Source organism: Sapajus apella, unplaced genomic scaffold (genome assembly GCF_009761245.1).
Source record: "Sapajus apella isolate SASKATOON/1434 unplaced genomic scaffold, GSC_monkey_1.0 scaffold10, whole genome shotgun sequence".
Classification (NCBI taxonomy): domain Eukaryota; kingdom Metazoa; phylum Chordata; class Mammalia; order Primates; family Cebidae; genus Sapajus; species Sapajus apella.
Genome location: NW_022436950.1, coordinates 18,119,131 through 18,134,152, shown reverse-complemented (window position 1 = coordinate 18,134,152; position 15,022 = coordinate 18,119,131). Strand labels below are relative to the sequence as shown.

The 15,022-nt window shown below is 40.2% G+C and overlaps 1 protein-coding gene across 2 annotated transcripts in view; it reads right to left on the bottom strand.

The window, feature by feature from the left end:
- EPHA4 (EPH receptor A4) overlaps positions 1-15,022 on the bottom strand; it is a 157,330-nt gene that overhangs the window by 78,848 nt on the left and 63,460 nt on the right. For both annotated transcript variants that reach the window (XM_032278047.1, XM_032278048.1), the window contains exon 4: positions 3,822-3,977. In XM_032278047.1, the coding sequence (XP_032133938.1) occupies positions 3,822-3,977 (156 nt within the window). The remainder of the gene's footprint in view (positions 1-3,821; positions 3,978-15,022) is intronic.

Genomic DNA, 15,022 nt, shown 5'->3' with positions numbered 1-15,022 from the left:
TGAGTCCTACCCCAACCCTCCCTGCAGCCCCTGGGATCCCTGGAGTAGAGGGCAGCCATCAGCAGCCATCAAGTAATTTAATTATGCAGCGAAGGGTGAAAATCATTGATAGAGAGGCGGTGAGATACACTGTCAGCCTGCTATGGAGGTAGCCTGGGGAAGGAAGTGACTAGCTGGGGATAAAAGGGCAAGACAACAAACATGTCTTAGATCCCTACTAGGTGCCAGACCTTTGCAAAATTTTTTATTTTATCCTTAAAACAGCCCCAGAGGTAGATGGTGAGAATTCCAATTTGCAGATAAGGAAACTGGGGATTGGTGAGGGTAAACCCCCTCTCAACATCACAATGCTGGTCAGGGGTCAGAGCCAAGGCAATCTGATCAGCAAGTGGATGGTGTTGCCATCAGCACTTTGTTTCCTCTTAACTGAAGCGCTGCATGTAAAGTAAGTGGAACGTGATAACCATTAAAGTAATCCACAAGGCCGGACTCCGTGGCTCACGCCTGTAGTCACAACACTTTGGGAGGCCCAGGTGGGTGGATCACATGAGGTGAGGAGTTCAAGAGCAATCTGGCCCAGAGGGTGAAACTCCATTTCTACTTAAAAAAACAAAAAATGGGCATGGCAGTGGTGGGCGCCTGTAATCCCAGCTACTCAGGAGGCTGAGGCAGAAGAATCACTTGAACCTGGGAGGTGGCGGTTGCAGTGAGCCGAGATTGCAACACTGCACACCATCCTGGGTGACAGAGTGAGACTCTGTCTAAAAAAAAATTTGAATAAATAAATTGGTAAAGTAATTCACAAGACCTTGAAGTAGTGAAGTGTAGGAGAAGGAGTTCCAAGGGCAGGTATTCTCATGGACCTTTTAACAATGACAGAAAAAGCCGCCAGCCTTCCCTTAACCTTGTGGAAAATGACTTTTGAAACATGCAAATGTTACTTCAATTTTTAGACTTTTTGGTCCATCCATATGCTAAGTCAAATTTTCTCTTTTCCCCTTTGCATCCTTAAGAACAAGCTAACAGTTTTTCCTACAGAAAGATACAATTCCAAGGACTCAACTACCACACCCTTATTACACATATGTCAAATGTTTCAGCATCACAAGCATATGGCCATCTTTGAAGGTTTCCTAAACTTTCAAATAGCAAGACTTAGTAATAAAGCGATGGGCATATGGTGCCCTTAAATGCCAAACAGGTCAGCATTACGAGACTGAAGAATACCCGGGAGAAAGAGCCAGGCCCTATTGCCATCAGAGATAAATTTCATGACATTCATAATACAATCAAATCTCAAGCTAGAGAAGGCTTTATCTGCATGGAAAAGAAGTGGGGAAGTACATGATGCAAATTGAGAGCAATAATCAAAATGTCAGTCCCAAATACTTCCCCGTGAGTTTGCTATTGTGCCCCAGATTCCCACAAAAAAACTGTTGGCAGCAGGTGTGGTTAAAGATGGAGAGTTTATTATTAAGCTAATTACAAAAATGTAACAGTGTGAAAATACATATATTGGAAAAGAAAAATGTTGGGACTTAAACAGTTCAAAACAAAAGTGGTCACCCAGAGAAAGTACTTAGTCTATGGAGGCATAGGAAAGGAAGAAAGGAAGAAAAAAAATCCTTGCCTCTTTTTTCTGTCACCCAGGCTGGAGTACAGTGATATGAATGCAGCTCACTGCAGCCTTGACCTCCCGGGCTCAACTAATCCTCCTGTCTCAGTCTCCCAAGGCTGGAACCACAGGTAAAAGGCACCAGTCCTTTTTCCTTCTTTTTTGAGATGATAGAGTCTCCTCTATCATCCAGGAGTGGAGCACAGTGGTGCAATCTTGGCTCAGTGCAACCTCCGCCTTCCGGTTCAAGTGATTTTCATGCTTCAGCCTCTTGAGCAGCTGGGATTACAGGCTCATGCCACCACACCTGACAAATTTTTGTATTTTTAGTGGAGATGGGGTTTTGCTATGTTGCCCAGGCTGGTCTTGAACTCTTGACCTCAAGTAATCTGCCCGCCTCAGCCTCCCAAAGTGCTGGGATTATAGGCATGAGCCACTGCACGTAACCTCTTTTACAGTTACATCTGAGGCTGATCCTAGGATTGTCCTTAACTCTGAATGTTTATGCTTGACCTGGGAGGGTGGGCAAGAGAATCTCCTAGTAAATAGAAACCATGTGAGTCTTCAGGTTGTACAACTCTGTCCACGGTAGGGTGTGACCCTGGGCATGTTCCTTAACCTCTCTGAGCTTGCAGTTACCTTTTCTATAAAATGGAAATTATACCTACCTTACAGATTTCTTATAATAGGAACCACATGTTAAGATATTTTTCAAGTGCCTAATACATTACCCGGGCATAATTATAAAATTGTCATCATCATCATTATTGTCTGTCATTATGAAAGAAACTCTGCAGGTTATAGCCATTTGAGTATACAGCCAGAGAGACCTGCATATACCCAGAGACCCAAATACCCCCCAAAAAAACTTTTATTTGCAGGGTTGTTAGCTCCAGATTGGCCAAAATACAGTTTGTAGTAGTTAGGAAAGAAAATGATAATAGTCATAATGATAACAAAAGCATAGATAGATAGATAGATAGATAGATATTTTTTTGAGATAGAGTTTTGCTCTTGTCGCCCAGGCTGGAGTGTAATGGCGCAATCTCGCCTCACTGCAACGTCTGCCTCCTGGGTTCAAGTGATTCCGCAGCCTCAGCCTCCCAAGTAGCTGGGATTATAGGTGCCTGCCCCATGCCCAGTTAATTTTTTTATTTTTAGCAGAGATGGGGTTTCGCCATGTTGGCCAGGCTGGTCTCCAACTCCTGACCTTAGGTGATCTGTCTACCGTGGCCTCCCAAAGTGCTGGGAATATAGGCATGAGCCATCCCTCCCAGTCAAAGCTAAAATATATGAAAGCGCATCATCCTATGTGCTTTACATAGCGCATAAACAACATAAGGCTGTTTAATACCAACAGCCAGTAGGAGGTACTGCTATTAACTCCATTCTCCAGGTTCGAGAGAACAGACAGAAGAGACTAAACAGTCACCCAGCTACACAACAGCAAGCTGGAAAAGGTCTCTGAGCAGAGCCATGAGACTATCCCTCCAAGCACAGGAACTAAATGCATGGGTCCCATGCTCCCTGTTCCGATCAAGGTCATGGCCATTGTAGGGTCTGTGAAGCCCCAAGGGTACATGAAAGCAATGGTAACACCTAGGAACACTGTCCATATAAAGTGTGAGAAAAGATTTCTTGACTCCTGCTCTTCATACCAAGCTTGCCAGCCTCATTCATTCATTAACCCGTCATTTATTAAGTGCTGTAATTAAACAAGCATTTATTAGGATTTGAGCCTAAGTGTTATGAATACAAAACTATGAGTAGAGAAGGAAGAGGTGTAATGACAACATAAGCAGTGATCTCACTGCACACTGAGCTGCCCTTTACAGGCGGAAACCACATTCCCAAACCCTGCCATCCACCTGTTTCTCCTGCCAGTTGTCAAGCTTCCCCGAGTCTTCAGCGCCATGGCAAAGCCACTTATAAATTCCAATCTCAGCTCTAATTACACTGTCCGACAACCTCTGAACACTCAATCTCCTCTCCACCAAGTAGTCTGTAGGCAGCTGTGCACACTGAAGGCAACCAGAAGCAGTGGGAAAGATCCTTTCTTTGCATAAGCATTTCCTCTGCTATGATTGAGAAAGGATGCATGTTTGTTCTCATGTGCCCCCTGCATGATTATCCTGGGAGAAGATCTTGCTAGGTGGTAATGAAAGCTGTTGGCATCACAGGAATGAGAGACAAGCAAACAACTTACGGGTGCAGGGCATAGAGGCAGCATCGTTGTCAGCTCTGAAAAAGCCTCGGTCGCAGGTACATGAGGTGGCTCCTTCCCAGACAGAGTAGCTGTGGGGTGGGCACTTGGCACAGGTGGCATCCGTGGAGAGAGCCTTGTAATATCCAATTTTACAAGCTGCAGGGAAGAAGGAAAAACAAACAAACATAAACTGCTGCAAATACAGCAAAGCAAAAATGCAAAGCCACCTCCTTGATTCAGAAGAAGGGAGACATTCTGGGTAATCATTAGCGATCATGTGGCTAGAAATGCAGGTAATGCAACCAAAACCATTCATTGATTATAGTCACTCTTTAAGGGCCATTAATATTCCTGGTCAGGTGACAAGAAGTCCAAGGGAAGACATTTTCTTAAACCTGGCAGAATGAAGTAAAAGCAAAGCTAGTTCACTAAATGCCTTTCTATGTGCCGGGTACCCTTTATACACATTCACGCTGCTTAATTCTTACCCTTTCCGGCAGGCATTACCTTCACCTTAGAAGGAGGAATTTCAACTTTGAGCAGTTAATTGCGGGCACAAGACCATACATCTGGTAAGTGTCAGCACCCAGCTTTGACCCCAAGGGTTCTGCCCTCAAAGCCTGTATGCTTAGTCACATGCTATGGAATTTCAGAGTGTAGCCTTTAGCCAGCCAGTGGGAAGTATATCCAAGTGATAACAAAGTAACTGCTTGGTGATTATTTCCTAATGATAGCTACAGAAAGAACCAAATTGAAAGACCAACAAAGGCAACCAAGTAAAAAATACAGTTTGTAAGGCATGGGTCTCAGTTTCAGGGTGAAATAATAAAAACTGTCAATTGTAGATTTTGGAATATAGTATGCTAAGATTTTTTTTTGATCAATGAATATTTTGTGTCTATTTTTGAGTTAATAAAACCCTCCTGTTTTTCCCTCTTTCTATTTTTCTAGCACCCTTCCCCCACAATGCACACACCTCCCAAGAGGCTGGTGTAGAGAACACGGACTATGTAGTTTTTTATACACCTGACATGCTTTCCATGACTTCATCTTCATAAACATTATACTGACACTGCCATCATACTGACACTAAGAACTGCTTTTACTAGTGTGGAAAAACTCACTAATTCTGCGAAAACTCATAATAAAAAATAATGACTAGGGTCTTGCTCCTCACTTTTTTTTCTTCCCCTATGGCCTTCATGATCACTTCTCAAATCTGTCTCAACCCCAGATAAAAACGGACCAACACCTGATCACCTCTGAAATGTGTCTCAACCCCAAATAAAAACTGACCAACACCATCAGTATTAAACCCACAAAGACAAGGCCATTAAGAATAAAGTTATTTCATAACACCAGAGGTTCAAAGAAAATGTGCCAGTGACCCCAATCTTCCCAGGACAATTCACTCTCGTTTCTTTTCAATCATCATGTCTTTGGGATGTGTCTATACTATCAGAAACAGCAGCGAGGAGAAGGACCCATCAGACATTTTCCATCAGCCTGGCAGCCAAAACAGACAAACTATGCTAGCAACGCAGCAGATCTTATTCAAACGAGTACTGGAAAGAGATCCACGAAGCTGCCTGATTCTCTGTGGAGATAGGGCCATCATCTCATTGTTGCTACTCATCCATCAGGCATCTGTATGGCTTCCAGTTGAAGTCTGTTCGACCCACTTGCATATCCTGTTGGCATTTTCTTAATCATACTCTTGTAATGGCAAGCAGAAAGGGAATTTAGCAGGGCCTCAGAAAGGTACACAGTTACTTCACTCTAACTGAAGTTGTTTATGGAATTTCCTTTAACAAGCCAAAACTTTATGACATGTGGAGCACCGACAATAAAAGTGCTGGGAGATCAATCTCTCCCTTATTTGCTTTAGTCTTTCACTGGACCGGAGCATCTTAGAAAAACAAGTCGCTCCAATGACTGAGATTTATGTGTCTCCAGTTTATACACATTGCATAATTAGATAAGGTTCAACTTGCAAGGTGCTTTTTTGGTCATGCTTAAGATGGCCCTAGGGTTTTGATTAAAATCAGAAACCCCTGACTCTGGCAGGAAGAAGGACTGGGGGTCAAGCCCGGCTTTCCCACATCAAACACAATGAGTCTCTGAAGAGGAACACAAGCCCACTGGGTCCCACCTGTCACTCAGTCAGTTGCAGTCGACAGAAGCAACTCGTGGCAACTCAAGACTTCGAAAAAGCAAAAAATGTTTACATTTTTTTTTTCACATCTGAATGTTTGCAGAAAACTGCATATTACTGACTGATTCACATGCACCCCTCAATTTCATCAAGCATCAAAATCAAAACTCACAGTGGGAGTGGAATATCAACAAGGACGAAAAACTGTCCACTGACAAATCATCGCAAAGTGAAAATCACGTATTTGAAAAGCTATTCTGATAAGACTACTTCCAGTTAAAACATTAAACTCATTGTTCACAAAAGTCAAAATGGAAAACGTTTCCTTCAATTTCATTAAATTTCTTACAGCGCAAAAACTTGGTATATATATTACGTGAATTTAAGAAAAAGTGGGTTTGCAAGTTTATATTTTTTTCTGTTTTTCCTCAAAGCTGGTATTAATATGTCATCAGGAATAAATATATGTGAATTCATTTGGGAAATACAGTTTTATACCAATTTAGAAAATTGAAGGCTGCTGTTCTTTAAACACCCTATTTTTATTCTCTTTTCCTTTTGCTTTTATAAGCACAGGCAGAAAATACAAAATTGTCATTGTGCTATTCTCCACAGCCCTTGCTACCCTTAACACATTCTTTTGTCTTCAACCACATTAAGACCATGTTATTAATATTTCAGGATTCTTAGAAAGGTTCTCTCAAAATATAGTAGTGGCTTTTCACACACATAGCCATTTTGCTGCCTACATTTAAAATGACCTAGTAAATTGATGGTTTAGTACATTTCTTTGCTCTATGTGGTGCATAGCCTTCCAGCACTTGGTGCATAAATGTGTAAGTACATTCTGCATTTATTCACTACTTACTAGCATCTTAAAACTTTCACTATCTCTTTCATTCTAAATAAAACCCCTGTGAAAGATGTACCTGTCGTAACAAGCACTGACTGTTATTATTTCTCATCCTTCTATTTAAGGTGAGAACTGCTACACCGTATTTCTGCATACTAATGACTTTGTGAGCAGGAAACAACTTTCTCCTGTCCTATTTCCACTGAAGGTTCACTAGCTAATGAACCATCTGAATGGGTGTCTTACTTGATTTTCTAGATATGCCATGGAGAAAAGATTAGTTCACATGTGTGATGCAAACTTTACATTCAGTTCCTTTACCTTTGCTTTAATTAGTTCTTTCTGCTGATCTTAAATTTAAAAAAGATGGAGAAAGAGAAGAAGGAGAAGGAGGAAGAGGTGGAGGAGGAAAAAGTAGAGCCAACTCTTTCCTTTCATTGGCTCACCCACTACCATAACAACGTTGAATTTTTTTTCTTTTTTTTTTTTTAAAGACAGGGTTTCGCCATGTTGGTCAGGCTGGTCTTGAACTCCCAACCTCAGGTGATCCACCCACCTTGGCCTCCAAAGTGCTTGGATTGCAGGCGTGAACCACCACGCCCGGCCCAAAGTTGAATTTTAAAGTAGTCTTGGTAATGTAATATCTTCGGGATTTTTGGTGCATTGATGTGTGTACATGACAGTATAATGCCCAATTTAATGAGCTAATTATACCTACTGTTTGAAACATTTTCTTTATGTGGCTACGACATTTTTCTGCTTTCTAAGAAATATAGAAAAATTGATAGTATCTGATTGTCTTTATAGTTCATTTTAAAACTAATTTAATGCCTAAGAGTAGCTAATAATGGCAATTGGGAAAATAAATATCAAGTGTTCACTGAGTGTTTATTGTTTTTATGCTCATTAGTCCATTTAATTGTCACAATAATTCTGTGAGCTTGAGGCATTATCAGTGTTCCCATTTTGCAGATGCAGAAACAGGGTTTTCAGTAACTTGTCCAAGGTCATATAGTTAAGTGGTAAAGTCAAGCATCTAACTCCAGCAAAAACTTATGTTTTTCTGAAATTTTTTATGTGAATAAGGTTAAGCTACCTAGAGTTAGGTCTGACCTTCAGCAAAAATATGACTTGGTTATAATGGAGGGATAAGGATCTGGGGGTGGTCTTAACGTCTCTTTGTGCCCCCAGCCCAACACCTTGCTGTCTTCATCAGCCACGAAAGTAGCCACACTTTGCTCTCTGTGACCCACTTTCCAGTTCAAGGCCTTCCAGAGCTGCACTGTCCATTAACATAACTGCTCACCCCATGTGGTTACTGAGCACTTGAAATCTGGCTGGTCAATGAAGACTGGCTGTGAGTATAAAATATACACCAGATACCAAACACTTAGTATCCCAAAAGTAAAACATCATTAACAATTTTTATATTGATTGCATGTTGAAAGCAATGTTTTGTCTGCATGCAGATTAAAAAAAAAAAGACAAAAAAATAGAAAAAAAAAGTAATGTTTTGAATGTAGACTCAAATTATTAAATTTAATTTCACCTTTAAAATTTATTTTGCAATGTGGCTACTAAAACACTTAAAATTATCTAGGTGGCTTGCGTTGTATCTCTATCAGACAATGCTATAGCATAGGGCCTTGTGTGTGTGCTACTGTGTGCACACACACACACTTTTGCAAACACAGGGCACTGAAAGTGAAGGAGGATGTATCACAATCACCAGGGACCTATTTTCAAAACTTACCCTGAATCTACTTAGAAGAATCTGGTTCACTGCTTGAAGTACTGCTCTCAGCCAGCTGGCTAATTTTGAAAGCTTCATTTGGGCTAAAGTACTAACAAATGGACATTAATGGGGGGTTAAAAATTACCTTTCCAGGTAACAAATTTGCATCATAATATAGAGTCTCCTAAAGGTCTGGAAGTTCTGATGTTGATTCTCTAAGAAGAATCTGGCCGGGCGCGGTGGCTCACACCTGTAATCCCAGCACTTTGGGAGGCCGAGGCGGGTGGATCACGAGGTCAAGAGATCGAGACCATCCTGGTCAACATGGTGAAACCCCGTCTCTACTAAAAATACAAAAAATTAGCTGGGCATGGTGGCGCGTGCCTGTAATTCCAGCTACTCAGGAGGCTGAGGCAGGAGAATTGCCTGAACCCAGGAGGCGGAGGTTGCGGTGAGCCGAGATTGCACCATTGCACTCCAGCCTGGGTAACAAGAGCTAAACTCCGTCTCACTACTGAGAAAAAAAAAAAAGAAGAAGAATCTGAACCATTTATGCAAACTGGTTCCCATAAAATATTTGACAAAGAGAGGCTTCCAGGTCTCCCCAACCCTATCCTGTGGGCATGGTATTAGGCACACATGACCAAAAAGCTTCCATGGGGAATTCTGCCTTCTCTGTACTGGATATACAGTATATCCAGTATGCGTAGGAATCTATGTTAGAAATATCAAAGTCATTTAGGGGCCATTATTAAATTAGTTTTTTGATAAATTTTTCACTTGTTGTTAGACTATTTATTATGTTAATAATATAAGAAAAAAATGATGGGAAAGAAACAGTATCTGTCAAAGAGCATTACAGCTTTTGAAGTTTTTGTAACAACGTGCAAGCGCCAGCCATCTTTGGGGAAGACGTGAACATTAACCCACAGATTCCCCATAGTACAGATGGGAATATTAAGGCACAGAGGTTAAAGATTTGCCCAAGGCAGGGTCGATTTTCTAACACAGACAATATGGCTTAAACTAATATGCTACAGACCTCTCCTCTTTCGTTTCAAACAGACAGGCTGAAGATGGACAATTGAGACTGCTATTCAGCCCATCTGACTCTCCTCTATTCATGAACAGTCAAACGCTGGCAAACCCATATTGTCTAAATCACCTGCATTCTACAACTGATTTGACTGCTATCTATAGAGACTGGTTAAAAATTAGATTGTTGAAGGGACCTTAAAAATCATCTCATCCAGGGATGGGCAAATGTTTCTGTAAAGAGCCAGGGGCCAAGAGGAAAACCAAGGATATGATGAAGGTACTTTGTAGACAATGCCTTAATCTTCTGCCTCTGAAGGTAATTCATCATATTTGTTATTATGTATGTAACAAGATAGAAAACAAATTTTCACAATTTTGTTAGTGATAAAAATCAAAATATAATAGTAAACCATTAACTACTTTTTTGCAGTATAGATTTATTTTTACTTTTATTTTTTGAGGCACAGTCTTGCTCTGATACCCAGGCTGGAGTGCAGTGGTGCGATCTCAGCTCACTACAACCTCTGCCTCCTGGGTTCAAGCAGTTCTCCTGCCTCAGCCTCCCAAGTAGCTGGGACTACAGGTGTGTGCCACCATGCCCAGCTAATTTTTGTATTTTTAGTAGAGACAGGGTTTCTATTAAAATGTTGGCCAGGCTGGTCTTGAACTCCTGACCTTATGATCAATCTGCCTCGGCCTCCCAAAGTGCTTGGATTACAGGCATGACCCACCATGTCAGGCCTGCAGTATAGATTTATTAATGAGGAGAATGGAATTCTTTGTTGGAGAGAGAACAATTCACTTAATTTGATTTCAAAAAAAAAATGTTCATTATTACCAAATCAATTCCAAATGTCATCTATTAAAAAACATTCTTAGCTCTCGGATCATACAAAAACTGGTGGCAGGTCAGATATGGCCCAAGGGGTCATACTTTGGCAACCAGTGATCTTGCTAGACATGTTCATTTTTGAGATGAATAACTTGTCCACAGGTCCTTTTTGGAGCACACCACGATTGAGTCTTTACTTTATGGTTCCTCTGCAGTACCTCCCTCAGTTTGTAATGACAAAGCGTAATAAACTGCATGTTTTTGCCATTGCTGCAAATGAGTAAACTTTCCATCAACCATCTTACTGGAAAAGCTGATTTTACTCAGCACCATTATAAGTAAAACTACTTTTCAATTGATTTCCTTCTCCTCCTTCTTCTTCTTCTTCCTCCTCTCCTCCTCCTCCTTCTTCCTTTCTTCTTCTCCTTCTCCTTCTTCTTCTTCAATTGATTTTCTTCTCCTTCTCCTTCCTCTTTCTTTTTCTGAGATACAGTCTCACTCTGTTGCCCAGGCTAGAATACACTGGCATGATCTTGGCTCACTGCAAACTGCCTCCAGGGTTCAAGCGATTCTCCTACAGGATTACAGGCGCCCGCCACCATGCCTGGCAAAATTTTGTATTTTAGTAGAGACGGGGTTTCACCACATTAGTCAGGCTGGTCTTGAACTCCTAACCTCAAATGATCCACTCACCTCAGCCTCCCAAAGTGCTTGGGATTACAGGCACGAGCCACCACGCCCAGCAATTTTCTCTCTCTCTCTTTTTTTTTTTATTAAATGGTATAGCCTGATTTGGGAGCTATTCCTATACCATTTTGGGGGTAATTTCTTATAGTCAGTTCAAATTTCTGCAATTATATATTATCACTAATTTTACATTTACATTGTTTTATGGTTTTTCTTTCCTGAGGATCCTGAGCTTAAACTGTTTTCGTCTATGAAATAAAAGAATAATTCTATTTTTTTATTATTATTTCTGAGCCACTAAGTTCATGAAACAACTACAATAGTAATTGAAATGCTTTGTGTTGATGACTGATGTAGACAAATAATGCCTTACCCTTCTGCCTGTGAAGATGGGTTCACTCCCAACCCCAGTCTGAGATAAAGCCAGAGACAACAAAAAGTGTTCAAGAGCTTTGAAAGATGTAACTGGTCTCTCACGTGCGGCCTAAGCTCTAGTTTGGGACATTAGTTAACTAAAGAAAAGCTTTTAAACTGGAGATAACCTGAATCCAAACTCAGCAAGAATGCCAAACTTCTCATGTCAGTAGCTTCTAATCTCAGAAGATCAGTCGTTTCTAATCTTCCTTCTCAGAGTCTAGCATGCGTCAGAATGACCAACAAAGGACTTGTTAAAAGACCAATTGCTGTCTCCCACTCCTACTTTATGATTGGTGAGTCCGGAGAATTTGCATATCTTAAATACTACCAGGTAAAATGCGTTTCTGGACCCAATGGCAACATTGCTGGTCCAGGGACACATTTTTTTTTTTTTTTTTTTTTTGGACAGAGTTTTGCTCTGTCGCCCAGGTTGGAATGCAATGGCACGATCTCGACTCACCGCAACCTCCGCCTCCCGGGTTCAAGAGATTCTCCTGCCTCAGCTTCCTGAGTAGCTGGGACTACAGGCTGGCGCCACCACGCCCAGCTAAATTTTTGTATTTTTAGCAGAGACAGGGTTTCATCATGTTAGCCAGGATGGTCTCGATCTCCTTTCTGACCTCGTGATCTGCCTACCTCGGCCTCCCAAAGTGCTGGGATTGCAGGCGTGAGCCACCGGGCCCAGCCTCAGGGACACATTTTGAGAACCACTGTCTAACTGTAAATAGACCGGTCTCCAAGTAAAAACTTAAAAAAGCAGCTCATCTCAAATAGGTTCAAACCATCTCATCCTTTCTTTAATATCCAAATGCTAAAGGGACAAATTATCACCAGGAGAATAATAATTGGTTTTGGAATTTGTTTTGGAGTTGGGAAGAGTATGTCAGAAATCTGATGTATTTGAGGCCTGGCATGGTGGCTCACACCTGTAATCCCAGCACTTTGAAAGGCCTAGGTGGACTGATTGCCTGAGGTCAGGAGCTCGAGAGGAGCCTGGCCAACATGATGAAACCCTGTCTCTACTGAAAAATATAAAAATTAGCTGAGCAGCGTGGTGCATGCCTCTAATTCCACCGACTTTGGATGCTGAGGCAGGAGAATCACTTGAACCTGGGAGGCTGAGGTTGCAGTAAGCCAAGATCATGCCACTGCACTCAAGCCTGGGCAACAGAGTGAGATTCCATCTCAAAAAAAAAAAAAAAAAAAAAAAAAGAAATCTGACATGTCTGAAATATGAAATTTAAATTATTTCTCAAACCAATATCAATGTGCCCTGTAATGCCCCCCAGATTATGGGACAGAGCCTGGAGTGAAATATCCTCGTAGAAATGGATTACTGCCAAAGTAAAAGAGATGAAGCTCACACACAGAACTCTGTTATGCTAAAGGTTACACTATGAAATTCAAAGGAAACTTAGCAAACTAATACTGTCTCAAGTAAGTAGTTATCCTCTGACATCAATATTATGAACTGATCGTTGCTGTTTTTTGATACTGTGTTTCATAACTACTAAATGACACAGTTAATTCTTATTTATTTGATTTCAAGTATTTTTTTTATTTGATACTCTTCTGTTTTCTAGATAGTAAAATCAGTATAGTACAGCCTGATCATTGTTAAAAATTACTAAATAATTAAACTTAGCTATTTCAAGATTTTTTTTGTGCATTCTGAGGAGACTAAATTCCAAAAGACAATTGCATCACTAGAAATTCAAGTTTATCCCATTCATACAAAGTTTTACTTTCTCTAGTAAACATCTGAAAATTCAGAAAAGACGTTTTGCAGGCTCTGACCTAACGCGGGTCTTTAGTAGCCTCAGAATTTTTTTTTTTTTTTAATAGCACAATATGTGACATTTGGATAGCAAGCCTCAGAATATTATTTTAAGATGGCTTTGGGGAGAGAGTAGAGATGTAAAGGTTGAATTAAAATTGAAATATTTAATTTTGGTTATCTTAATCAAGTTTATAAAGGAATATACCAGACATCCATTTAGAAAGGTTAAAATATTTAGGACAGAGATGTTTCACAGTCAACAACAGCAAGAATGTAAGTAAAGGATGACAAAGGAAAAAATAAACTACAAGCAAATCAATCGTTATTTTCTGTCTGACATTCATACTCACTGTCTGGTGGTCTCCTGTTGCACTGAGGAATAATTGGTAGCAAGGGCAGTGAGAGACATAAAGGGAAAGGCCTGAATTTGGTTCTTAGCTTTGCCCCTTAGTAGCTGTGTGAACTTGAACAAACTATTTAACTACTCTGAACAATTTTTTCATCTGTAGGGTTGAAGCGATGATGAATAATACACAGGAGGAAAAAAGACACTGTGTGCTGTATATCAGCTACTCACTAAGAGTAACTCATTATTCCTATTGCATGGAGCGTGGCTGCAAGAGAGGAAGATGGGTGTGACCAATGCATTTTCAGAAAACTTCAAGTTTTTTGTTTTGTTTTTAAATAACACTGAATATAAATTCTAGAACACTAAAGGATAACTTCTCCATTGTTGTTTTTATCTCTTCTGTTATTAACATGAGGTAGAAAACCCAAGACTGAAGCCTAATTCAGCATCCGCAGTTTATTTAGTAACTATAGACAAGATTGGCAGTAGGTAAAAGTTTATTTTTATTTAGACAATTTAAATACATTCATAAAGTTAAATAAATTATTGTATTGGCTTTGGAGGTTTCTTCTTTCAACCATTAGTTTATAATTCAGATCATTTCCTCTAGCAAGGCACTGTTCTATCCTATTTTCTATCTTCCATCTCTTTCCATTTTTCTCCTCTTACCTTGGAGCTAGTTTTTAGAAAAACGGACAATGAAAGAAAAAGTGACAGAAAAAAAAACTATGCTGAAAATTGATTTGTTCTTTCAAGAACAGAATGCAGTATAATGCCATACATAGGTGAGTAATTCTAAAATGTCAGATGAAGATGGTTTGCACAAAAGATTCAATAAATCTTCTAGAAAAACTTTACATAAGGCCTGCTAAATCTAAAGGAACTCTATAAAAAATATTGAACAAAAACAAAAAGAATGCAATGGGGGAGATAACTTTATTATTAAGAAAACTTACTATTTACTTCTCCTCAGAAGTAAATTAATCAGTAGATTCAGGACATTTATAAGACCTAATTCCGCTGTCATAAACTCTACTTGAAAACAGCCCTGCTTATATATAAAGGTAATGGGAATAAAGATTGCTAGCTCCAATCTCTGGTTGATAATGCTGGGGTCTCTTTCATCAGGGCTCCATACAAAAGCAATGAGGCCACCAAATTTCCATGGAAGTAACTCGTAAGATAAGTGATATGCTTCTGTATTTTTGGAAAAACCATAATGCATTCTTTTTTAAAGCGCAGATTTTGCTACCAGGCTTGATAAAATACTTTTGGAGGCCAGGCATGGTGGCTCACGCCTGTAATCCTCGAATTTTGGGAGGCCAAGGAGGGTGGATCATGAGGTCAGGAGATTG